The following is a 26830-nucleotide window of genomic DNA, read 5'->3' on the forward strand; positions in this document are numbered from 1 at the left end:
AAATGGAAACAGATATAAGACAAAACTAAGTGGAAACTTGTCCCACCTAACATAGGTGGTGTGACAAAACCTTGAGTGGTTATAAGGAGGAACACTCCTTGCATATTGTTCCTAACCCTGAAGATTGAATGTGCACACGCATGTGAATTTCTGCAAGTCGGGTGAATCAATAACAATTGAGCATCTTGAGAGGCATATACTCTCAACAACTTCAAACAAGGGAGATAAATGCTAATTTTGTTTTATAGAACCGTATCAAACACGGTCCTCAACATTTATGCTTCTACGTGATTCTTCGCGTTTCTTTTCACCTGTTATTTGTTGATTATTTGCTTCCAATTATTACATATATTATTTTACAAATTTTTTATAAGACTCATATTCACTGTTCACTAGATTTGCTGCTTCACTTGATAATACCTTATGCTTCGTTGTTTGTACCATACTAATATTATAATCCCTTTTCATGGCTTCTTTATAATATAATGGTGGCAGTGGCACCGCCCCTTCACTTGATGGCCAGCTTCTCTCTCTCTCTCTCTCTCTCTCTCTCTCTCTCTACCGGTAACACTACCCTGGCTTCTCTCTTCCTTTATACCACCGGCCACCTCGCCTCACCGTCCACACCTCACCTGCGTAGCCTAATCGTCACTGTCTCTTTCTCTCTTTTGATCCACCGTATGCGGCACCAACCAGATTGTAACAATTGTCTTTAATCATGGTCATCCGCATGCGGTTGGGGACGTCGGGCTTCGGTGGCTGCATGGTGGTGTAGTCGTGGTGCGACATCTTCAATATTTGAAACCCCTTGATCTTTTAATGTTGCTATGGCTGACCTACTGTTGTTGGCTTCCAAAGGAGTTCATTCAACTATTGTTTGGTTCCATGACATTTGTTTGAACTAAGAAGCCCTCAATTTGATCATTGACTTTTTGAAAGCATGTTTGTCAGTTTTGAATATCAAGAGGTGCTATGTTTTGGTGTTTCTTAAGTGAACAGACCTGCTAATGTTTGTTATAATTGATGATGGGTTTGGGGTTTAGGATTTTCCCTTTGTTTTTACTTGAATCTATTGTGTATTGCAGCTAAATGGCTTTCGGTTAGGTATTTAGTTTACTTGACTGATAGATAATTAGCTAGATATTACTTATGGCTGATATTTATTGTTGGCTTCATGGCAGCAGTTGCTGTTTGCATTCTTTGAGATTAGCTTTTAGGCAAAGTTTGTAATTCTTTTGTTCTGTGCTACTTTTATAGCTGCAGTAGTATGGTTGATTACTAGCTTTGTGTTTAGCTTTCATTGTTTATTTGAGGCCTACAGTAATTACACTCAGATTACCATTGACATTGTTGTGTAACAAGGAGATTTTTGGTAAAACTTCAGTCTAAACTATGAAGACAGTTTAATATCCAGCTCTGCAGTCTATGTTGCAACCATATGGCGGATATCTGAGTCTCGAATTGTTTTCTTTTGGTTTGTGCCTTTATTATTCTTTTGGTTTTTGGATGTTGACAATACCTTCTTCAAAACCCAGCGCAGCGTGCGGGTCTAAATTCTAGTTTGTATTTATTTTTCAATTGTATTGTATATTTAATTCATTAAATAGAACGGTTTCCTATAGATTTATAGATATAGATATTAAAAAAATAAACTAAAAATTAGTGAAACGCTGAATTGTTAAAAAATAGATAAATATAAAAAGGTAGATTGAAAATAAATAATCACTACTTTTGTATATTGACCGATAATAATCTCACATTTAAAAATCACTACCAACGGTCCAATATTTCAACTATTGCTGTCTTAATGAACCTCTGTTAAAAAACACTTAACGTTGTTAAGTTATTTTCCGAGTTTCAAACAGACGTTTTATGCCTTTTGATCGGAAGAATAATACGAGTCGACTAATGTAAAACTTATCTTGAAACCAACGCCGACTCTTGGGTGGTGCAACCCGGACAACCGGCCGGGGCACTTACTTTCTGGGGGCACAAATATACACACACACACAATGGCGAAGGATGGTGAGAGTCAGGGGTGGCCCTGCCCCTGCTTTTTTCCGTATCATAAATTTGAACGTCTAAATATACCAATACCATGTAGAAAAGTAGATTGCAGGAAGGAGTGAAGGAGCATCAATGGAGTTTTCTGGCGTATCTCATGTCTGTAATTTTACTTGAGGACCAAAGGTAGAAGATGAAAAGATAAAATAATATATTTAACACAATAATTTATACTAAAGATATAGACTCTGGGCTAAAAGGAAAAAATGGCCACTCATTCTTAGTCTTTTTAGTCTATCTATCTATATATGTATATGTATATTTTAGTCTATATATGTATATGTAAGTGAAAATTAATACACTTTGTGTTTATATTTTTATTTATTGTTTTCTCGCTTTGTATAATTTTGTCATACATACACAACGTAATAAAATTTTCTTATAATAAGAAGATGACTTTTTTTTTTGGTAAAAGAACTAAATCAGTTAGCTTCATCAAATTTGTTAAATGATAATAAAAGCAATGATAAAAGAGTAAGAAAATAAATTGAATTGGTGGCGTAGCGGATTTTCTATTACGACCTTCCAACTGAAAAGTTCGGGTTCCACTACTGGTCTCTCCCTCCTGTTTTATGATTTTTTACATTTTGAGTCTGGCCCCTTTGGCCCTCACGTTCAAGCTTCGCCACTGCATATCTATAATATATATAAACGAAAACCCTAAAATCCTACGTGTCGCGATATGGTCGCTTCCGCCTTTTATGGAAGCCACCAGATTGAATGAAGGCATCTCATTGATTTAACCCAAATTCTGGGTATGGGTTTTTACCAAAACCATATAGCTCTTAAATGGATTATAACATCTAATTAAATTAAAAATTAATCTTACAAATTATTTGATATGAAAATCCTATAAAATAGGGATATACTAAAATTTAATATCCAATTTAAAAAGAAAAATATATTATTTATAATTAATAAACAATTTTATAGTAAAAACATAAGCTGGTCATGGGTCACCAAATCCAGATAGCTTTTAAACGGGTTATAACATATCATTTATTTATGAAACATTTTCATCATCAAACCCTAAGTATATTATTAACTTTCTTACAATAAAGAAAATTAAATCCAAAAAAATAAATATTAAAAAACGAAAAATGTAAAACAATCATTTTCTCAAACCATCAGATTGCTTTATTTGTAAATGGAGGTTTCTCACGCATTTGACCCGAATTCATGGGTAAGGTCTCACTAAACTCAGATAACTTTTAAATGAGTTATAACATCTCATTATATTAAAAAATAATCTCATAAAATATTTGATATGAAAATCCTATAAAATAGGGATATACTAAAAATTAATATCCTATTTTATTTAAAAAAAAGATATTATTTATTATTAAGAAACAATTTTATAATAAAGAAAATAAACGGGTAATAGGTATCACCAAACCCAGATAGCTTTTAAACCGGATTATAACATATCATTTATTTGTGAAACAATTTTATCATCAAACCTCAAGTATATTAATTATTAATTTTCTTGCAATAAATAAAATTAAAATCCAAATATACATATATAAATATTAAAAACGAATAATGTAAAAGAACCTCCGTCATACGGGGGATAAAATCTAGTATATATATAGAATAAAAATCCACTTGAGTTGTGAAAACTCTAGAAACCTATTCTCAACCACATGTTTTTAATTAAAGATTAAATCTTGTGGTCCACAATTAAAGTTAATAAAAAATGTTTAAGTTTTCTTACATTTTCTCTCTCCTGAAAACATATATATAAATTACTAAAAAAATATTAAAAAAATAGCAAAACATTTTTTTTTATGTTTTCGGTGTTTTGTATTAAATGTAACAACATATATTATATGTTACCAAAAAAAAAGAAGAAAAAAACGATGTTACATAGGGTTTTCACGGGTTTTTTCAACTCAAGAGGGTTTTCAAACTATACTTCTCCTATATATATATATATATATTTTAAATTTCTTTATACAATAGAAATAAATTTTAATCCCCTTATTACATATTGGGCCCAATGTTGTGTTACCATAATCCATTTGTGGTATTAAGCCCAAACTAATAAAAAAATGATAATAACTAATAAACCGATTGATTGACTTCTTCAAGGATTTTAGAGAAAATGGTTTTTCAAAACGATTGATGAAGTTGAGAAGATCGCTTTTGAAATGGGTATTGACCTGATATTTGCAAAAAAATGTGTATTTAAAAGGAAAAACAAAATGATGAGTGTTCAAAGCCAAAGAAGCTTCATTTACTCTTCAAGAGAATTTTAGAGTAAATTATTTTTATATATTATTGATCAAGCTATTACTTCTATTGAAACAAGATTTGATCTATTCAAAAATTATGAGAAATTATTTAGATTTTTGTTTCCACAAAACTTGAGGGAAATTGAAGAGTTTCAAAAATTATCAATTAGACGTTAGCTATGATTGTATTTGAGTTTATTACTATAATTTTGCTATTTTTATCGTTATAACGTTAATGTCGTTTAAACAAATATCTTATATATTTCGTTACTCGTTAGGGCATACGGGCCTTTTTTTAATAGTCGTCCTAGGTATTTATATTCTCGGAGACGGCCCTGCTTGAAACGGTAATTCTATCCCCTTCAACACCGGGTTTATACCTCCAACACTCACTGCAAATTCTATCCTCTTCTTTAGGTTTTTGAAGATGTTAATTTTGGTTAAAAGGAGATAAAGTTTGTTTTAGTTTATTTACTATTACATATCGGGTTAGTTAAGATAAACTTAGATTTATTGTTTAAATACTAGGAGATAACTGTTAGAGCTTATTTACTATTTGTTTTGATAATTATTAGGGAATTAGAGTTAAAATAGGATACAAGTTTGTTTTTAGTATATACGAAAAAATTTGTGTTAACACAAAAATATAGTGTTCGTCAATCCAATTTCACTAACAGTTTTAACTTATGGGAAACGTAAATCAAACACCCCAACAAGACTCAACAACCCCACAACAACTTGATGATCAAGACTCATCATCATCATCCACATTCACCTGCGAGATTTGTATCGAGCCGGTAACACTTCCCAACACCAAATTCAACAATAGTAACCGATGCGTTCACCCCTTTTGCACCGACTGCATCATCAAATACATCCAAGTCAAGCTCCAAGACAACGTATCCGACATCAACTGCCCAGCTCTCAACTGCGGTCTTTCCCTCGACCCGTTATCATGCCGCCGACAAATTACACACCAACTATTTGATAAATGGTGCGATGCGCTTTGTGATTCGGCGGTGCTAGGCCTAGACTGGGTTTACTGCCCGAATAGAGACTGTTCGGCTGTAATTATCAACGAGTGTGGCAGTGGAGGTAATTTAAAGAGGTGTGTGTGTCCCAACTGCAAGAAACCATTTTGTTTTCGATGCAAGATTCCTTGGCATGATGGTTATACTTGTGAAGAGAGTGGGGAAATTAGGGATCAAAACGATGCCGCTTTTGGCTCTCTTTGTGAGAGGAAGAAATGGAAGAGGTGCCCAGGGTGTAGACATTGTGTTGAGCGTGTCGAAGGCTGCCCCTTTGTTCGATGCAGGTACTTAGTTCTCTCGTAGTGCTTTAAAGATTTAGTGAAAGGGAGAAACATACGCGCTCTCTAGGTAAAAATTGGCTACGTATCAAACAACAGCATTCTTCCTACAAAAATAATGAATGTATGATACAGCTAATTGTTTTCGAGTTAATAAGCAGATTCAAAACACCCCTATTTCTGTTTGTTTATTTGTATTTATCAATATTGTGGAAAAGAGACTGATTATGATTTTGAATAATTCTTGGTACAGATGTGGAATTGATTTCTGCTACAATTGTGGTGAAAGGGTGTATCATGGCCATTGGTGCAATTGTCTAAGAAGTGCTTCATATTGCATATTGATTTTATGCTTCTCAGCTTCTGCATAGCTTTTTGGGTGCTTGTTTTCTTTTTTTATGTAGGTGTGGTTCGACTGATCAAATAACTGGAGCTTGGGCTCTTAGGCCATCGAAATTTGTAGGCTTACTTTTGATTCTTTCATGTCTCCGCTGTTAATCAATCTCTTGAATTTTCTCTTGGAAGTAATCTGTCTTTGTGTTTTTTTTCCTCGCTTTAACAAATTGGACGTGAACGGGTGATTTACGTTTTAGCTGACTAGTGCCTCATCAATGGCAATTGGCAACTGGTAAAACTTAAACCCTAAATACTATATAGGTTCCAATAGTTTCAACACGCAATCAAAATAGCAAACAAGATACTAAATGTTGAGAAAGATATGTGAAGAGGTAGGTCCCAGCAGAGCCCAGTTGGACCCGCAAGACTCACCTTGAACAGGGACGTCTGCGCAACGACCAACTGCTCCAGCAGGACCCACCATGCTCAGAGAACCTTACGCGCAGTACGCCAGCTGTACCCGCAGGGAAAGCCTCCCAATGGTGAAGTACCCCGCCTGTTCCCGCAGCTGCGGATACAAGCCATCAGGGAAGGCTACCCGCACTAATAGCAAGGCTACACGCACAAGGTATTAGCCACTTCAGTAGTCACATGAAGGAATGAGCAAGGCAGGAATACTCCCGCCTAAATGAGCCAGTCCGTATGCTTCTGGAAGATCTTTCGTACTATACCTACTAAGGTATGGGCGGAACAGACAATTTGACCAGAACAGCCCATGAACCAATCACAGGGTGACAGCTCACCGACAACAATACGAGGAGGAGCACCCTCTAGTACTGTTTGTCACTATTAGCCGCTGCCTACTCACCAACCCTTACGATGGGACGTGCGCAGCCTACAGTTGGTGGAACAGTGCGTAGCCGGCAGTAAAGGAACAGTGTACAGCCGACCTTTACTGTTGGCCGTAGCCTATCCACCAACCAGCATGGCCTGTGCGTAGTCCACTGTTGGTGGAACAGGAATACTATTCAGCCGGCTGTACCTTCTAGGAAACCTACCTTCGGCTATAAATACTCCAACACCTTGGAATGGTAAGGACATCATCTGATATCTCAATCTTATCTAGCAATCTCTTAATATACACTTATATTCAGAGCAATCTAGTCTGATTCTCACGCCGGAGGGTGGTCACAAGGAGGAACCCCCCCCCTTCTCAGTGACGAGCTTACGGTGTCTGTTTTGCAGGTCCCCTGAAGAACAACCTTCTCTGCTAGACCTCATCCTCGGGGGAAACATTACTTAACCCCCAGATTATCTATAATCTGCCCAGGGTTCACTTAGTGTTTCTTCATTGGCGCCATTCGTGGGACCAAGCTAGAACTAATTCTTAGTTTTTTCAAAGTTTCTGAAGAAATGGTTAACGTTACTCCGGTCCCAAGACCAGTAAGTGACCAAGAAACCTCGGTGACCACAACCCCAGTAACTGGGAACATCGGCGGTTATACAAATCTTACGAACACTACCCCGGCTACCCAAGCCGGGGCAAGTGCAATAAATATTCCACTGGGGTTCACTGATGCCCAGTTGGAAAAACGAACGAGGGTCCCTCGCCAAACACTAGATCAAGTGAAGGCGTGGGCCGAAGCACGTCAGAGAGAGTTCCAAGCTGAATTGGATGAACGCTTGCGTTCAGTTCAACAGGCTGACGAATTCGGCAGTACTCGCCAACATCTCAATATGAACAGTGAGTGCGAGTACTCAGACGACGAGAGGGAAGAATCCGATACCGACGCAAACCCTCGCCATAAGGCAAAAGGGAAGCGTAAGGAAACGGACTTCCAACCGAAAAGGAATTTCGGAGAAGCTTTTAAACCAACAAATGCGGAGAGAAACCCGCGTGACTTCTCCAAAACCTTTAGACCAACTGCTACAAATGCAGGAAAGTCAAAGTTCGCAAGGGACATTGCGGAAGCAATCGCCCCGAGAAGTGCCAAACAAATGTCCAACATTGGCACCTATGATGGTCTATCCGACCCAGACGACCACTTGAACAGATTCATTGCGGGGGCAACCGTCAGTAACTGGACGGAACCCACGTGGTGTTATATGTTCCAGATGACCCTGGTTGGAGCGGCCAGGGCATGGTTCGATCGTTTACCGGTCCACCACATTTATGATTGGGCGGACTTTCAGAATAAGTTCAGCCAGCACTTCAGCCAGCAGAGGAAATATACTGAAGAACAGTGGACGATCCTCAACTGCGTTAGAGAGGAGGATGAATCTTTACTAGACTTCATCACCCGCTTCAACTCCAAAAAGCTAAGTCTCGGCAACATAAGTGAAGATCTTGTTCGCGCCGCTTTCATCCAGGGCGCCGAATACCCAGAGCTTGTCCGCACATTGACGGGTAAGGATGACATGCCATCAACATGGGATGCCATCATGACGGCGGCAAAGCGCTTTGCCGAGACGGAGAAGCAACGGGGAAGGGATCTTCCCCAGAGTACACACCTCTACACGCAGAGGACAAGAGAGAACAATGTTCGGATCGCCCGGCAGAACAAAAAGAGGAAGCTAGGTATCTGGCAGTCAAGGGTAAACTTTGACACCTCATCCAGCTCTCACCCTCTTGTTGGCGGAAGAAATCACACACACCCTTCAAGCCAAAAGCACCGGTGGACGCCACTCACGAAAAGCGTCACGGAGATATTTGCCACTGAAAAGCTACCATGGCCAAAAGCTCCAATGATCCGGCAGCGACCTAATGCGGATCAGAGCAAATCCTGTGACTTCCACGGGACAAAAGGTCATAGTACGGAAGAGTGTACATCCTTGAAGGATATTGTTGAAGCATTCGTCAAGGATGGAAGACTGGCACACCTGGTGGCATCAATCAAGAAGGGAGGAAGGAACGACAACCGGTACCGAGGCAACGGACGAAAGCCCGTTGACATCAGCATCAACATGGTTCATGGTAAGATCAGAGGAAGAAAAAGGCGAACAACAGAACCATGCGCGTGGAAGGAAGCTGAGGTGCGCTTCCCGCGAGTGCCAGGAGGACCCAGCAAAGAAGGCCCTATCGTCATCAAAAGCCAACTGGGGCACTACATCACTTCTCGCACTCTTGCTGACAACGGCGCCTCATCAACGGTGATGTACAGGCAGTTCTTCGACAAGCTAGATGACGAAGACAAGGAACGCCTGGAAACGATCTGCGCCACGATGGAAGGGTTTGACGGCAGCACAAACACCCCCCTGGGTATCCTATCTTTCCCCGTCACTCTTACGGATGGGAAACACTCCCGCACAGAAGATGTGGACTTTGTCGTGATGAAAAAGCCACACCACACATACGACATTCTCTTCGGGAGAGACGGGATGGCAAGATTCAACGCCGTGGTATCCTCAGTCCACGGCATGATGGGATGGCCAACAGCTGAGGGTGTGTAGCGATGATCACCGGCATTCCCCAGGTATGCATCGCATCTGTCTCATCTAAACCCAAACCAAAGATGGTTAAACCAACCATCACCGAACCAGAAAGGTGGGCCTTCAACGGAAAGTACCCTGACCAGGCCGTCACCATTGGCCCAACAATTGTTGATCCCACACGCACCTTACTCAAGCGCTTATTACAAAAAAACGCTGACATCTTCGCGTGTGGACACCAGCTGACATGACTGGTGTATCCCGAAGTAAGGCAGAGCATAAGCTCAAATGCGATCCGGCTGTTACGCCGATCGTACAAAAGCGCAGAGTAATGGGGCCAGAACAAACTAACGCGTGTAGAACCCAAGTCAAGGAACTCCTTGACGCAGGCATCGTACGCGTTAGTAGATATCAAACTTGGGTTGCTAATCCCGTTATGGTACCGAAGAATAACAAACAATGGCGCATGTGCATAGATTTCAAGGATTTGAACAAAGCATGCCCCAAAGATTGTTATCCGTTACCTGAAATTGATCTTAAGGTGGATTCGTTGGCACCGTTCCGCCTTAAATGCTTCCTGGACGCGTATAAGGGGTACCATCAAATCCACATGGCCGTTGATGATCAGGACAAAACCGCTTTTCGGACGCCCGATGGCACATTTTGTTATAAAATGATGCCATTCGGACTTAAGAATGCCGGGTCCACACACCAACGCCTGATGGACAAAGAGTTTCATGCCCAAATTGGGAGGAACTTGGAAGTCTACATGGATGACTTGGTCATCAAAAGCCCTGACCCAGAAGCGATGTTGAAAGACATCGAAGAAACTTTCAACACGCTCAGGAAGATAAACATGAAGCTCAACCCGAGCAAGTGTGCCTTTGGAATGGAAGAAGGGAAGTTCTTGGGGGTCATCGTCACTAAAGATGGCTTCAGAGCGAACCCTGAGAAGGTCGAAGCCATTATCAAAATGGAATCACCTACTACCATCAAACAGGCTCAGACACTGAATGGACGACTAGTGGCACTTAATCGCTTTTTGGAAAACCACGCGGATAAGTCGTTTCCCTTCGTGTCAACATTGAGAAACTGTTTAAAGAAAACGCACTTCCGCTGGACACCAGAAGCGGAAGCAGCTTTTCAGGAGATTCGGTCACGCTTGATCGAACTCCCAACGCTGACAGCACCAAAAGCGGGAGAGGAGTTAATCCTATACCTTTCCGCAACTGATAAAGCAACCGGGGCAGTCTTGCTAGTAGAACGAAAAGGCATCCAGATGCCAATCTATTATGTCAGTCGTATCCTAACAGACGTAGAAACCCGGTACTCTACCCTCGAAAAATTAGTCTTAGCACTTATACACGCTTCACGCAGGTTAAGACGATATTTCCAGGGTCACCCAATCACCATTCTCTCCAACTTCAAACTTGCAAACGTTCTAGGCAAACCCGAGTTATCGGGACGCCTAGCCAAATGGGCAATTGAGTTGGGGGAATACGCGATAAAGTATAAGCCAAGACCAGCCAAAAAAGGCCAGGTTCTGGCCGACTTTATTGCAGAAGTGCCTGCATCGCGGGAAAAAGAGTGCCAGGAAGAGGCTCAACCCTCTCCAGCACAAGACATCAATGATGTCTGGCGACTCTACACTGATGGAGCAGCCAGTAACGAGGGTTCAGGCGCAGGGCTGAAACTAACCAACCCAGCAGGCCAAGAATACACTTACGCTATTCGACTGGATTTTCCAAGTACGAATAACGAAGCCGAGTATGAGGCATTCTTGGCTGGGCTGAGAATTGCGCGTAAGATGGGAGTGAAAAACTTAGAAGCCCACGTGGATTCCATGTTAGTAGCCAACCAAATCAACGGGACGTACACGGCCGTGAACGACACAATGGCCCTGTACCTCGCACAAGCAAAATCCCTTATAAGCGATTTCAACGACTGCAAAGTCATACACGTCAAGCGAAGTGAAAACAAATCTGCGGATGCGTTAAGCAAGCTTGCATCATTAGCCTTCACCCACTTAGGAAAGAATATCCGCATTGAACTCCTCGAGACACCTTCGGTCCCGCACAAGGAAATTTGTGTCATCCAAACCGGCACAGAAACGTGGATGACACCAATAATAAAATACCTTGCGGCAGGTACACTACCAGAGTCAAAAGCACAGGCAAGAAAACTACGCTGTAAAGCACTGAATTATCAACTCATCGATGACATTCTTTACAGGCGTAACTTTCTTGGCCCACTCTTGAGATGCGTGGACAACCAAGATGCTGACTACCTCCTAAGGGAAGTACACGAAGGCATCTGTGGAATACACGCAGGTCCCCGCGCTGTTGTAGCTAAGCTAAACAACGCGGGATACTTTTGGCCGGGGATGCATACGGATGCGCTGGCATACATCAGAAAATGTAGGTCTTGCCAGCTCTACGCACCCAACAAGCACCGCCCGAAGAATGAACTTGTCCCAGTCACCTCTTCATGGCCATTTCAGAAGTGGGCCATCGATGTGACAGGCCCATTTCCTACAGCAGCAGGAAATGTTCAGTTCCTAGTGGTAGCCATCGACTACTTCACCAAGTGGATAGAAGCAAAACCCTTAGCCCAAACAACCGCGAAACATATCAAAAAATTTATTTGGGAATTTATTATTTGTCGTTTTGGACTTCCACAGAATTTGGTGAGCGATAACGGCACCAACTTTGCTGACAAGAAGCTACAACAGTGGCTGAAAGAACTTCAAATCACCCACACCTTTACCTCAGTGGCACACCCGCAAGGTAATGGTGAGGTGGAAAGAGCAAATAAGAGCATCGTCGAAGGCATAAAGAAAAGACTCTTGGAACACAGATCCGGCTGGGTGGACGAGCTTCCGCACGTCCTTTGGGCAAACAGAACGCTGAAGAAGGCCAGTACGGGAGAAACCCCGTTCAGTCTCACTTATGGCACTGAAGCCATGGTCCCGGTCGAAATTGGTTTACCCTCACCAAGGGTCTTGATTCAGCCAGAAGACAATGATGCGGAAAGACGGTTGGACCTTATGCTAACCGAGGAACGCAGAGACTTAGCCGCAGTGCGTGAAGAGAACTACAAGCGACAAATGCAAAAGTACTACAACACGCGGGTAAAACTCTGCAACTTCAATGTAGGAGACTACATACTGCGTAACAACGAGGCTTCGAACCAAGAACGCCCAGGAAAGCTGGCCCCGGTCTGGGAAGGGCCATACATTATCAAAGAAGTCCTGGGAAAGGGCGCATACCGGCTCGAAAGGCTCGATGGCACTCCCATCCCAAGAACATGGAATGGAGCTCAATTACGCAAATGTTATATGTAGATCAATTCCAAATTTGTAAAGAAAAGGCCTAGAGCCACTTCTAATGGAAATGATTCTCCTTTCACAATGTGTTGATAGCCTTACCTTTATACTTATGAACTTCCCACACTGGTGCCGGTATTCACCGCATAAATGGGGGAAGAAGTAAGTCGTTACGTGTGGAAGGCGGCAAAACCCGCATAAACACAACGCTAAAAATAAGGAAAACCTACACGCAGGTCAGATGTAAGTAAAGTTTAGCCATCCTTGTAAGTGCAAGTGACGGTCTTACCCGCACAATCACGAACAAGGAAGCAAAACTTCAACCTATCATCTACCACGTTCAAAGGTTAACTTATTCTGAACACTTAGAAAATTTCAAAGGAAAAGATGAGGAAAACTTCCACGCAGGTCAGATATAAGTAAAGTTAAGCCATCCTACTAAGTGTAAGTGACGGTCATACCCGCACAATCATGAAAGAGGAAGCGAAACAAACTTATAATTTACCACGTTAAAAAGTTAACTTATCTAAGTACTAAAGAAATTGCTAAGTTAAATCAAAACATGCGTAAAATAAACAAGGCAAAGAACTAACACAATCTTTATTTCATCAAAATTCAAATATTACAAAGAGCTATACAAAAGCAAAAATCTACGCTAATGGTGGAAAGGGATCTTCAGAATCAAGCTTCAGGACCACTTCCACTTGGACCCGCTCCATCAGTAGAGCGTGGTGGTTCAAGGAAAGCTTTAAGGATAGCTAGCCCATCATCAGCAGCAGCGACTTCGTTCACCTTCTCCACCACCGGATGCAGGAAGGCGGCATACTGATTCACTGCTTGGTCGTAAACAGCTTCAGTATCAACATTATACAAAGGGAAGTTGGAAGGCGGGATGCCTTTCTCAACGAACCCTAGACCAAGCAGGAAGCCAGCCTTTTCCCCATCCTCATGAGAAGCGTTGAGGGCTGCGCTCATAGCATCATCATAAGACGTCTCTGAGAAGACCCGATGCACAACCTACAAGAAAATATACAAGTGTCAAAACCTTTTTCTATTTACACAGAAAGGCGTAAAGAAATGAAAACAATACCTGAGACAACGCTTCTCGAAGAAGCCATTCCTTGGCAACCAGAGCTTCTTGGAGGGCAGCTTGAGCTTCGTTACGGGCGCGTTCGGCTTCACTCTTGTTGAGGTTGGCAAGCAACACTTCTTTAGCCGCAGCCTCTTCGACGCCCTTTAGCTTCCGCTCAGTATGGTCAAGCACCCCCCTCTGGTCCAAGATCTCCTGGAGCTTTTTGGCGTCTTCCAACGCCAAGGCATCATGAGCCTGCTGGAGAGCCTCTAATTTGGCTTTAAGCTCTTCATTCTCCACGCGTAGAGGCTCAGCAACAGCTTCAGCCTTGGTGGCCCTCTCGGTTGCGTTCCTTGCAGTTTCCTTAGCCAGCCGAAGCTGTTCATTAACAGCTTGGGCAGCCTTGGAACGGGCCTCGAGTCGAGCCTGAACTTCAACCTCGAGGGCCTTGAAGGCCTTCTCCTTTTCCGCAGTCACTGCGGAAAGCCTTTGGTTCTCCTCCCGGATAGCCCGCGCCTGAGCCACTTCTTTAAGGCGCGCTGCTTTTAACTTGTCGTTTTCACGACAAAGCAGCTCGACGCGCGGCTGCATCCGGGCCAGGAGAACCCGAAGCTCATTGGTTAGCCTACCCTCCTGGTAGCTAGCCATGGCTTCCCCCAACGCACCACTGGGAGCAGCGTGACGAGCCCACTCCACGCACTCCACAGGGGTGCGAAGGGTTGTTCCTCGGCGAATATTCCATCGTGGAACATACACTTCATTGGAATCCGGCACTGCAAAAAACATAAAGCAGTTAGGAAAAGATGATAAAGAAAATATATATAAAATGGGCCAAAAGAACCCTACGCACCTGTAGGGTCAATTACAGGCCGATAGCCGCCAAACCCATCACCTGAACCCAAGGGAAATCCATCCAAGAGGTCAGACAGATGGGAAGGAGGAAGAGGTTGGCGCAAAGCCCCATGCATACCTGACGGATCGGCCGTCGTTGCCGATGACGGAGGCATGGTAGAAGCCGCCGCGGTCGCCGCCGCGGAATCCGCAGCAAATGTAACCGCCGGCTCGGTGAAAGAGGCGGTAAAAACAGCACTCACAGCCGGCGGTGACGTCATCACAGCTGGAACAGTCGGCTCAAAGGAGTGAGCAACTGAACCAGCGGATGCAGGCGCCTGGGTCGTCGCCTCAGGTAGGCTGACCAAGCCTACCGTCATTGGCGGAGAGGTACTCCTCTGTGCTCCACCCTGGAATGCGTCAACATCCACGCCTGCACAAAGAAGATAAGTGTTAAATGATATATATTAAGCTATGAAGATAAAAGCTAAAGGAAGTTGTACTTACGGGTTTTCTTGAGCCTAAAGGTACGGAGAGGCGGGGACGAACCCGATGGAGCCGGCCTCTTTGCGCCGATCACCGTCGTCTTCTTGGGCTCTCCGGAGGTGACAGTCGCAGCCTCCGGAGCGGTGGTCTTATCACCACCGGGATTCCCCGCCACCTCTTCGCTCTCGGTCTCCGAATCAGACCGAGGCGCCGGATCGGCAGTGGAGGCCACCTTCTCCTTCCCCTTCCCGCCGGCAGCCTTCTTCTTCCGCACCAACGGAGGACCATCTGCGGATTCCTCATCAGAACATACGATTAAAGGAATTCCAGCAGAGGTTTCAACATTGAGGGGTCGAGGGTCGAATAGCGCCTTACCTGGCCGCCTGGCGCTAAGGATCTCGTGGCCTAGCGGATAGACCTCCACGAACCGATCCGCAGTTTGTTCTAGGATGGGCAACTCGTTCTCGTCTAGAGCGCGAGTACCCATCCGAGCGGGACCGTTAGCCTCCCGCGGGTTCAGGAGCGACTGCAAGTCATTCCCCTCTGAAATAAACAGGAAAAAAAGTTAGAAGAAATTCAGAATCAACAAAAAGAAACAAAGCATACCGTAAGGGACAGAGTTCGAACCGTATTCGAGGACGATCGGAATCTTTCGCGCATCCGCCTCCTTCCACACCCGGCTCATCCCCAACATCACCATCCCGGACTCCGCAAACCGGTAAACCGGAGATTGGACTCGGGATATCTTCGAAAACCATTCCGCCTCCTCGTAGTTGGAGGCGTGAAGGCTGGGAAGTGCTTGCCCGTTCTTGAATTTCATGGCAAGGGGGATGGCGCGAGCGGATATGAAGAAGAACTCCCGCTTCCACGAGCGAAGACTGCGCTCGGTTCCGCAAATCTTCAAACCCTTAATCCGGGTTGTCAACGTGTACCAGCCCTGGATGCACCTCCAAGTGTAGAAGGTCATCAGGCGGTCAACATAGGGCTCAATGCCCAGAATCCGGCACACCCACTCGAAGTGCCGGATCTTGGCAATCGCCATCGGGTGCACCTCGGTCAGGTGCACACCGTGCCTCTCAAGGACACGGTAAACAAACTTTGTCAATGGGAACCTAAGATTCCCATAAACAAAGAATGCAGCATAAACCCCGATCTTGCCTCTGGGGGCATCATACACCGTCTGGTGGGGTTCAGGAAACTCAGGCTCGAGAGACTCGAGCATGAACTTCCTGACGATGTACTGATACAGATCGCCAGGCAGAGCACACTGGCACTCGCCAGCAGTACCCTTGTCATCGGCTGTAGATTCGAGATCACGAGACGACATCTTGCAAAAAGAAAGAAGAAAACAATTTCAAGAGAATGCTCGACTGAAAGATGAGTATTCGCCGGAAATCGTTCTTAAGATGAAGAGAAGAGTGAAAGTGTGGATTACAAAGAACCCTCTCCCCCTTTATATACTAATCGCAATTAATGCGATGAATTTAATGCGGAGGAGAGAGAAATCGAAGGTGCAATGAAACTATGACACGTGGCAAACAGCAAGCTGGCAACAGCTGTTGAAAGGACGCGTACCATTAATTTCGCGGCCACGCGCCCGAAAAATCGCACCCACGCGCCTGAAAAAGCGTCTGGAATGACCATGTACTGTCACGTCACCATAACTTCCTGCACGTCCTGACACAGTCAGAAGAAACCGTCGCACGACGTTTCAGAGGTTTGGACTGTTCTTATCCTTTCACCAACTCTTCGAATTTCAAAAAGATTCAATAAAAAAAAAAGATTCAAAAGTAGGCGGGAAAATACCCCTTACCTTGGTAACCAAGTAACCATAAGACGGGTGCGGGTACAGTGTCAAGGCAAAACCCTTCACATACTTAGCACCCGCAGGGAATTGGCACCAGGAATACCTTGGGAATAAAGTAACCGTAAGACGAGTGCGGGTACAGTGTCAAGGCAAAACCCTTCACATACTTAGCACTCTGCAGGGAATTTAAACCAAGAAGGATCTTCTGGGCCATGCTTGCGGAAACGGAAATAACATCCCCGCATGACGGGAACGTCGAGAACTATATTGTTTGAAACTCCAAGATGGAATTGGTGGTTTTAGCATAATTGATCACTATGTTGAAAACTATCAAAACCCCATGGAGAATCCACACAAGTGGGACTCAACGCTCCTGACTTGCGAGAAGGTTACAAACCTACCCGCTTCATACCCTAAGATCAAGCAGAAAAGTCGGGAATTTCTGCGTGACATCAGGAAAACCGCGGGGAGAATCACCACCGAAAACCTAAGATCTAAACCCTTTTCAAAACCCCTTGCTAAGTCCAAAAGTTCACCTCACTTATTAATAATTCATGAGAAGAACATTGGACTGGGGGGACTTGAAGAGGTAGGTCCCAGCAGAGCCCAGTTGGACCCGCAAGACTCACCTTGAACAGGGACGTCTGCGCAACGACCAACTGCTCCAGCAGGACCCACCATGCTCAGAGAACCTTACGCGCAGTACGCCAGCTGTACCCGCAGGGAAAGCCTCCCAATGGTGAAGTACCCCGCCTGTTCCCGCAGCTGCGGATACAAGCCATCAGGGAAGGCTACCCGCACTAATAGCAAGGCTACACGCACAAGGTATTAGCCACTTCAGTAGTCACATGAAGGAATGAGCAAGGCTGGAATACTCCCGCCTAAATGAGCCAGTCCGTATGCTTCTGGAAGATCTTTCGTACTATACCTACTAAGGTATGGGCGGAACAGACAATTTGACCAGAACAGCCCATGAACCAATCACAGGGTGACAGCTCACCGACAACAATACGAGGAGGAGCACCCTCTAGTACTGTTTGTCACTATTAGCCGCTGCCTACTCACCAACCCTTACGATGAGACGTGCGCAGCCTACAGTTGGTGGAACAGTGCGTAGCCGGCAGTAAAGGAACAGTGTACAGCCGACCTTTACTGTTGGCCGTAGCCTATCCACCAACCAGCATGGCCTGTGCGTAGTCCACTGTTGGTGGAACAGGAATACTATTCAGCCGGCTGTACCTTCTAGGAAACCTACCTTCGGCTATAAATACTCCAACACCTTGGAATGGTAAGGACATCATCTGATATCTCAATCTTATCTAGCAATCTCTTAATATACACTTATATTCAGAGCAATCTAGTCTGATTCTCACGCCGGAGGGTGGTCACAAGGAGGAACCCCCCCCTTCTCAGTGACGAGCTTACGGTGTCTGTTTTACAGGTCCCCTGAAGAACAACCTTCTCTGCTAGACCTCATCCTCGTGGGAAACATTACTTAACCCCCAGATTATCTATAATCTGCCCAGGGTTCACTTAGTGTTTCTTCAATATGTGAGGGTTAAGCTATTAGCATTTGGACCGTAGGGGGGTCTTAGACAAGAATTCAATGCCGACTCAAGATGTTTGAGCTTAACTGTAGGTTCCGAAAATGGATCCAACAAACGAACGGTTTTGTTCTTGATAAGTGCTCGAGACGGGTGCGGTATAAACAAACGATCGAACAAATATATAAAGATAATATTGAACGACTCCGTAACCGGTAATAAAAGATTCATAACATTAAACGAACCGATCTCACCCAAGGTGAGCTCCCCTTCGGTAGTTGTTTACACACTAGAAAACACACACACAAACAAAGACAGGTCTTATTTATAGCTAAACATAGATAATCTAGAAGTCTTTTCCTCATTGAAGTTAAATGCGTGTCGAAGCTCTCGTCTCGTGTCCGGATTTCTCGCCAACATTAATTATTATCTTGACCATTAATAAATATTGAGTTTCGTAATTTGATATCGCAAGTCACAAATATTGGCCTTACATTAACTTTGTTCAATTCTATGAATAATCAATGGTCAAAGTTAGTTTCAAATAATTGATCTTCAGCATATTCTAATTGTTGATATAAACTTACTGTTTGCTTTCATTTTTTAGAGTATTAATGTGTTTTCTACTTATTTATGGTTTTCAATTTTTTGTTGTTACAAACGTGACAGTGTTAGGATGCGAGTGGCCGTGGAGTCGTGGACCGTGATTAGCGTCGGTGGTTGATGCATGAGAGGGGATTTGACGATGATGGGTGGTAATTGAGAGTTACCATTTTTATAGAGATATATATCGTCATGAATACACAGAGGAAAGAAATTCCCCTACATATTTGATCGTAGGATTTTTTTTGAAAAAGTTCATGATTTAGATTCTCCTTTAGGCATCAAGAATATTGAGCTGACTTTGCTCCAAGAATGAATGAAATACTTGTTGAAATCAAAATTGTACCATAAAGTAAAAATCCTTCCGCATGTTACAAAATCTTTTTAATTTTAGAACCTAAAAATGAAATAATTGTCGAAAATCAAAATGATCACAAATACAAATTGGATGCCTTTTTACAACAAATCCGAAAACTGGTCAAAATGGGTCATTTGAAATTTCATCTTGTTATTTTCCGGTCAAAATGGGTTGACATATTCAAAGAAAATGGGTTGATGTGAGTTAGTGTCTTAAAGAAATGTGGCAGGTTTCGGAACGGAATGGGTTTCGGCACGAAACGGGTTTGAGATTGGAACGAGTTCGGTTCAGGTTTCAAGCCAACACGAGTTTTCACATAGGCCGGGCTGGGTTTTGTTTTCTTTTTGGTCGATCCCGGACTCGTTTTTGGTTTTTTTGTTTCGTTTTGTCTGTTTTTTTTGGTTTCGTTTTTTTGATTTCGATTGATTTGGTTCGATTTTGTCATTTTGTTTCATTTCCGTCGATTTTTCGGTTTCGGTTCGATTTCTAGGTGGTCTTTTTTTTCTGAATGAGGACAACGGAGGAAACATTTTAGTTTTTTTTACCTTTTTTTGTTTTTGATTTTAATAGAAAATCCCTTAGAAAAAAATTCAAAAAAATATTAAAAAAATCATAACTCAAAATATAAATAAAAAACAAAAAAATCTAAAAATACTAAAATGTTTCCGCCGCTATTCTCATTTCAAAAAAAAAAAAAAATCAAATCTGTTTTGACTCGTTCCAACCCTAACCTATTCTGACCCAAACCAAAACAATCCTTTTTTTAGTTGACAAATTCTGACCCAAACCCGTTTTGACGCATGACTCATTTCGACCCATGACTCGTTCGACCCAACCCAACCCATTTGCCACCTCTAGTTATAAGAGAATTATTATCTACCTATATTCTAATAAAGTAAAATAAATGTGGACACTTGTCATGTTTTGGTTAATTTTCACAATTTTTTTCCCTCCAAAATTAATATACCCTAATATATGTAATAAATCAATAATTATTCACTTTTCTTTTACATTATATTTATATAATATCTATATATTTTTATAAATATAAATATTAACATATTATTTTACTATATATTTCAAAATACATGGTAAATTCCAAAAATCAACAACAAATCATGTTTCTCAAATGAAATTGTTTCATAATTTTTGTGGAAGTTAAATTTGATTTTATGGGTCAAAAGTTGGTAAATAGATTGTTTGGTACAAGTTAACTACATTTAGGTCAAAATTTGTTACGGGTCAAAAATGAAAATTTTGAGTATTTTTGAAAGTTTGAGAATGCAAAATAGATTTATCATCAAATTTGTTATGGATTCAAAGTGTTGACTTTAAAATGTCAAAAGTATGATAGTTAGAATTTTAAACATGATTCGGGTTTCAAGTTTATTTTTAAGGGCATTTTTTGAAATAATTAAAAGGTTCGGGATTTAGCAAGTTGACTATTTTTCCCTCAACTATTAAAATTTAAGAAAAGATTGCGAACACTTTCGACTTGCCATCTCCATGCCTGTCAATGCTTCTAACTTTTATCAAATTTGAAATATTTATGTTAACATTAATTTTTCCTTCAATGATGATCAGAACGGTGTATGGGAAGCATGTCATGCAAAACTATGCTCAAATGAAACAAAATATTCACAAAATTGAATGGGTTAACATGTTATTTTTTATGGTGTCATTATGACAAAGTTGATAAGCCCTCTAAAACTTATCAAAATCTTTTTTATGGTGTAGCTCAGAAAAACATAGTTCTTGCCATTGCTACAATTTAATATCATACTTTCCTTGGATGGGTGGTAAATTGATAAATATATCAATAAAAATAACGCCTCTTTTGTATTTAGGCTGAATGGTTAGGACTACTACCATATAAAAATTTTATTTTCGAAATTGGTTCATAACCAAAATTCTTTCAATTATACATATATAACACCGAGAATTAATTTTTCAATAGAAAGAAGCATTCTCGGGTACGATTTTGCACTGGTATTTTGTTTGTTAAGTTCATTTAAAAAAATCATTTTGTGATATAAATAAAATCAATTTATATACACATTGTATAGATACAAGCATAGATTACTAGTAGAAAATATACCTTTAATGACACGCCAACCATGACACACAGTCATTTTATGGCAAGTAAAAAGCGCGTGTCACTAAACCATGCCATCTTTTATCAAAATTTGAAGAAACGAAGACACACGTTTACGTGTCATTATTTTAATGTCATTAAAGGTTAAAAAAAAACCTATGTCTACACTTTCAAGTGTGTCATGTTTAAGGGCTTTTTACAAAACCCTCTTTCATCTCATCATATACGGACGACCTCTCATCTTATCATTCGATATTCCATGGCAGCAACCTAATTCCACCAAATTCGAAGCTCAATCTTCATGGCAGTAACCTAATTCCGCCTCTCATCATTCAAGCTCTCTCATCTCATTATCGATCTCTCTCATCTCATTTCATCAGTCCAATTGACGATTTCTAGGGTTCTGGATTTTCGAATCTGCTCTGATTGCTCGCTGTCACGGTATATCATCTGCCCTAATTAAGCTATAGTTAGTTCCAATTATGCTTTTCTGTTCCAATTGGATTATTAGGTTTACTATATAGTTCATCTGCCCTAATTGCTAGGTTCGTTGTTGTTGTTTATGATTTTATTGATATCTGTTTAGATTTGGCTGATTTGTTACGTGACTGATATTCTCGATTCGTGTTAATCAATCATATGTTGCTTATGTTCTTCAATTTGGATGAATTTACGAATTGTTTTGTCGTTGTTCGTAATAAGGTATTTTAATCGTAGCTGTTTGATTTTAGTTACACAAATCGAGTTTCTGATTGCTAGATTTGTTATTATTATTCTTTCTAGATTAGACTGATACGCACACATGATTGTTTTCGATTCGTGTTAATCGCTCATGTTCTTATATTGTTTAATTAGTGGAGTTGTTTAGATCAATCGTATGCTGCTTACCTTCTTTAAGGTACATATTTCAATTGCGAGTTTTGGATGATTTTGTGGATCGTCATGGTTCTGAACTACACGCCAATTAATACTGTGATTTTCCAAACACAAACACGAACTTGTTTAGACTCGAATTTAGTCGACCAGTTTAAGACACAAATTTAGTTGACCTGTTTTTGTTTAACTCGGTGTTTTTCACATGTCTGCGTCATAAATTGTGAGCAATAGTTCTGATGATGATTAGGTTTTTTAATCATAACAAATTTAGGCTTTTGATCAGTAATCAGATTTCATCTCTTTTTACAGTAGGATAATTTATTAATATTTTCTGATGATACTTGTTATGTTTCGATCATGGATGCTGCAAAACTTTCAACTCCAATCAAAAAATCAATTTATTAATATTTTCTAATAATTTATTAGACTTTCGAATTTGATGATGAATTACTTGAAATTGCTAAATATAACAAAGAATATGATGATATATTATTAAGAGAAACCCTTATATCAAAGAATTCAACAATTTTCTACTTTTATATGGAAATGACACAGTACAACCGAATTGACATAAAAGAGTCTGAACTTGTAAATAAACTCTCTTTGTTAAAGTTCTTCCCTTGACAGTAGATCATTTGATCACAGCAAAGTTTTCGTTAGGAAGTTAAATTCAAACAAAATAAAAACTGCATCACAACATGCAAAGAAGTATAAAATAAGATATATAGCTTAATATATGCCAACAAAATTTAACATTCAAGAGGGTTTCACATGTGGTAAACATATGAACCTCTTAGTAGTTGTCTTAAATTTGAATGCAAAATTTATTATTTTCCAGCTTTTAACTTGCACATATCCTTGCTTACCAGGATACATAGGTAGAAATGCCCAAAAGTCAATATATCTGAGTCGGTAGTAGCTTGTTAGGGCTAGAACAACGTGTGTATGTGAGAGTTAGGGTTTAAGAAATTCAGGGTATGTGCCAATATCATGGATTACTATAGCAGTTTTATTCTAAGTCAAATGCATATATTCATATGCTTTTTTATCTAGCTTTCTTATATGATTTTTGATTGTTATATTTTTAATCTAGTAACAATGACTTGCTATTACCTTGATTCTCTAAGGCTTGACTTTGTTAATTTCAAGTTGAAGCAAATTATCAATGGGTAAGTAATACAATTTATCGAAACATTATATTTTAGTATTTGATCTATTTCTTATTTTTGTAGTGCAATGGACTTGTAAGGTACACAAAGTGGATCGAGGGTAAAACTCAATGGGGTTAACGCTAGGGTGAGCATTTAATTCCTTATTGAAATATAGTGGCTTTAACTTCATTATATGAATCTGTGTTACGATAATATTTTTGTTATGTATTTGTCTAGAACAATAATAGAAGCTATCTGAAATCCCTTGGTTGAGATATTGTGTGTGATTCTTCTGTCGTTTGAGGCTAGTTAATTTGCTGGTGTTACATACATGTAAAGGGAAGACCTTATAGATTAATTATTGCTTGAAAATTAGGAAGCCATGTGCTGTGTTCATTCATGGATTTGGGGAAGGGTTATGGTTGATATTTTTTGTGACAGATTTATAGATGATAATCGTATGTGGGCTAAGGTGTAGTTGCTGTTATTATCTAGGCAAAGTTGCTAACAGCAAGTATAATCCCATTTATCTAGGTAGATTTATAAATTCAAACATTATTTTGGACTACCTTAATACCTACTGAACATTGTCATTAGATTTTACTCTTTCTGCATCTTAATATTTTGGTATGAAATTAGAAATTACTTAACTAACAGCAAGTATAATCCCATTTCTCAGGTTGGGGAAGGGAACGATGCATACACGGATGCTGATATTGATGGAATTCGTGAAGAATTGTCGACTTTTGTGGCATCCATTATGTACCAGTGAAAGTTTGTATTGATGGAATTCGTGAATCGTTACCTTTGAAATGTTGTTGATTTTGAATTCTTTTTAGTATTTTGTGAAATATTATATGAAATGCGTTATATATTTTGATATATATATATATATATATATATATGGAAATTATAATTCTACCAATTTTTTTTAAATATTTAAAATAATGACACGCAAATGCAGGTCTAAAAAACATGTCAAGAACGCATGTCAAAAATGCATGTCAAAAACGTGTGTCGTAAATGTGTGTCATAAACAGATGACACGTAAATTCGTGTCATCTTTCTTTTATGACATGGCCTTCCTTGACACGTTTCTGCGTGTCATCTACCCCTTTAATGATGCGCATTACGCGTCATTAAAGATGTATTTTCTAGTAGTGGATGTAATACATTTTTTTCATATACGCTATGTAATTATTTGTTTTACTTATGATTTTATAATTTGAATTATCTTGTGTGTGACACGGGTTCTAAAACTAGTTAATTAATATTATTGATTAATTACCTATCGATAATAAAGCGGAAGAAATAGGAAACTTGTTTTGTAGCCAACAAGAAAGACAATAAACTTGAAGCTAAAGAAACTGTAGCCATCAAGGAAAACAATAAACTTAAGACAAAAGAAACGGGTAAATAAGAGATAAAATCGTTAACATTCTCTATTGTGAATGTATGTATATATACCCTGAATTCATTCCGGCATTCACACCTTTATTTGCTCTTCATTCCTCTGCTCATAATATCTTAAGGTTTTATAAATGGAGAATGCAATACAGAAGCATGAAGATCAAAAATCATCATAGACGCTCACTTGCAAGATTTGTACAGAGCCGGTGGTACCTCCTAATTAACAAGCAGTTTAAGAACGGTAACCAATGTGTTCACCCCTACTGCACCTAATGCATGATCAAGCACATCCAAGTGAAGCTCGAAAACAGCGTATCCGACATCAAATGCCCAGCTCTCAACTGTGGTCATTCCCTCGACTTGTTATCATGCCGTCAACAAATTTCACACCAACTGTTTGATAAATGGTGTGATGCGCTTTTTAATTCGGCTGTGCTAGGCCTTGACTCGGTTTACTGCCCGAATAGAGACTGTTCTGCTTTAATTATCAACGAGGGTAGCGGTGGAGGTAATTTATTGAGATGTGTGTGTTCCAACTGCAAGAAATCATTGTGTTTCCGATGCAAGATTCCATGGCATGATGGTTACACGTGCGAAGAGAGTGGAAAACTATGGATCAAAATGATGTCGCTTTTGGCTCTCTTTGTGAGAGGAAGAAATGGAAGAGGTGCCCTGGGTGTAGACATTGTGTTGAGCGTCTCAAAGGCTGCCCCTTTGTTCGATGCAGGTAATTAATTCTCGCGTAGTGTTTCAAAAATCTAATGAAAGAGAGAAACATAAAAGTGTTAACGTGTTCTCTAGTTAAAATTGGTTATGTATTAAACAACAACATTCTTTCTACAAAATAAAATGAATATATGATGCATCTCAATGTTTTCGAGTTAATTAAATTGATTTAAGCAAGTAGATTCAGAACACCCCTATTTCTATTTAATCTTTCTGTTTTTGATTTATTTATTTTTTTGTATTGATCGTTGAGGAAAGGAGAAACTGATTATGATTTTGAATAATTCTTGGTACAGATGTGGAATTGATTTCTGCTACAATTGTGGTAACAAGGTGCAATCTCACCTTTGGTGCAGTACTTGTCAAGGAAGTGCTGCATCTGCTGCTTCTGATGTTTTCCTCGGCATAGTTACACTTGGTTTCTATTATGGTTTATGGCGACTGATCAGAAGAATGTGGCTCTAGGCCATTAAAATTTATATGGCTACTTTCAAGTCTTTCCTGTCTCTCTGGTTAATCTCTTGAATTTTCGGTTGGAATTAATATCTATCTTTGTGTTTTTTTTCTTGTTTTAACAAATTGGACGAGTGAACGGGATTTGGTTATTAATGTGTTTTCTACTGATTTATGGTTTTCAATCTTTTTCTGTCGTTGTTGTTTTTACAAACATGACGGTGTTAAGATGCGAGTGGCCGTGGTTGAGGTTGGTGGTAACGGAGAATGGTGTGTGTTGAATGATAGTGATGAACTAAGAAGGTCAAGAACAAGATGGAAATAAACCAAGATTTTTAAAAGGTTGACAATATGATGAAGATAAGCTAAGAATGATGCGTATTAATAACAAAGAAAAAAGTTACAGAAATTAAAAAACAGGTTTTTCATCAATATGGGAAAATGATTTTTTTTGTTCAGTTTTGGACAAATAATAATATGTAAATACGGTTAATATTAGTACTAACTATTTCGTATGAGTTATATGCTGTGAGAGCTTCGCATCGAACCAAACCATGTCCAAATCGGCGCTACGTTGAATGCGATTTCAATGCTAATTTGTGTGTATAATGTAGTGAAAGCCGCGAAAAATGAAACTAAATATAAGACAAAACTAAGTGGAAACTTGTCTTAATAAGTGGCGAGTCAAAACGTTGAGTGGTTTATAAGGAGGAGCACTCTT

At 40.4% G+C, this 26830-nt stretch overlaps 1 protein-coding gene and 1 pseudogene across 1 annotated transcript; both read left to right on the top strand.

Annotated features, from left to right (window-relative positions):
• The first annotated feature begins 4984 nt into the window (after window positions 1–4984).
• Window positions 4985–5978, top strand: LOC143602236 (E3 ubiquitin-protein ligase RSL1-like). Its single transcript, XM_077079420.1, has 2 exons — window positions 4985–5613; window positions 5861–5978. Exons 1-2 carry the CDS (start codon window positions 4985–4987, stop codon window positions 5976–5978), a joined length of 747 nt encoding a protein of 248 aa, XP_076935535.1.
• A 17556-nt stretch (window positions 5979–23534) lies between these two features.
• LOC143602246 (E3 ubiquitin-protein ligase RSL1-like) lies at window positions 23535–26121 on the top strand (annotated as a pseudogene).
• The last annotated feature ends 709 nt before the right edge of the window (window positions 26122–26830 follow it).

This window comes from Bidens hawaiensis, unplaced genomic scaffold (genome assembly GCF_021521415.1).
Source record: "Bidens hawaiensis isolate Kalapana, Puna unplaced genomic scaffold, B.hawaiensis_p1.1 tig00001960_1, whole genome shotgun sequence".
NCBI classification, from domain to species: Eukaryota; Viridiplantae; Streptophyta; class Magnoliopsida; order Asterales; family Asteraceae; genus Bidens; species Bidens hawaiensis.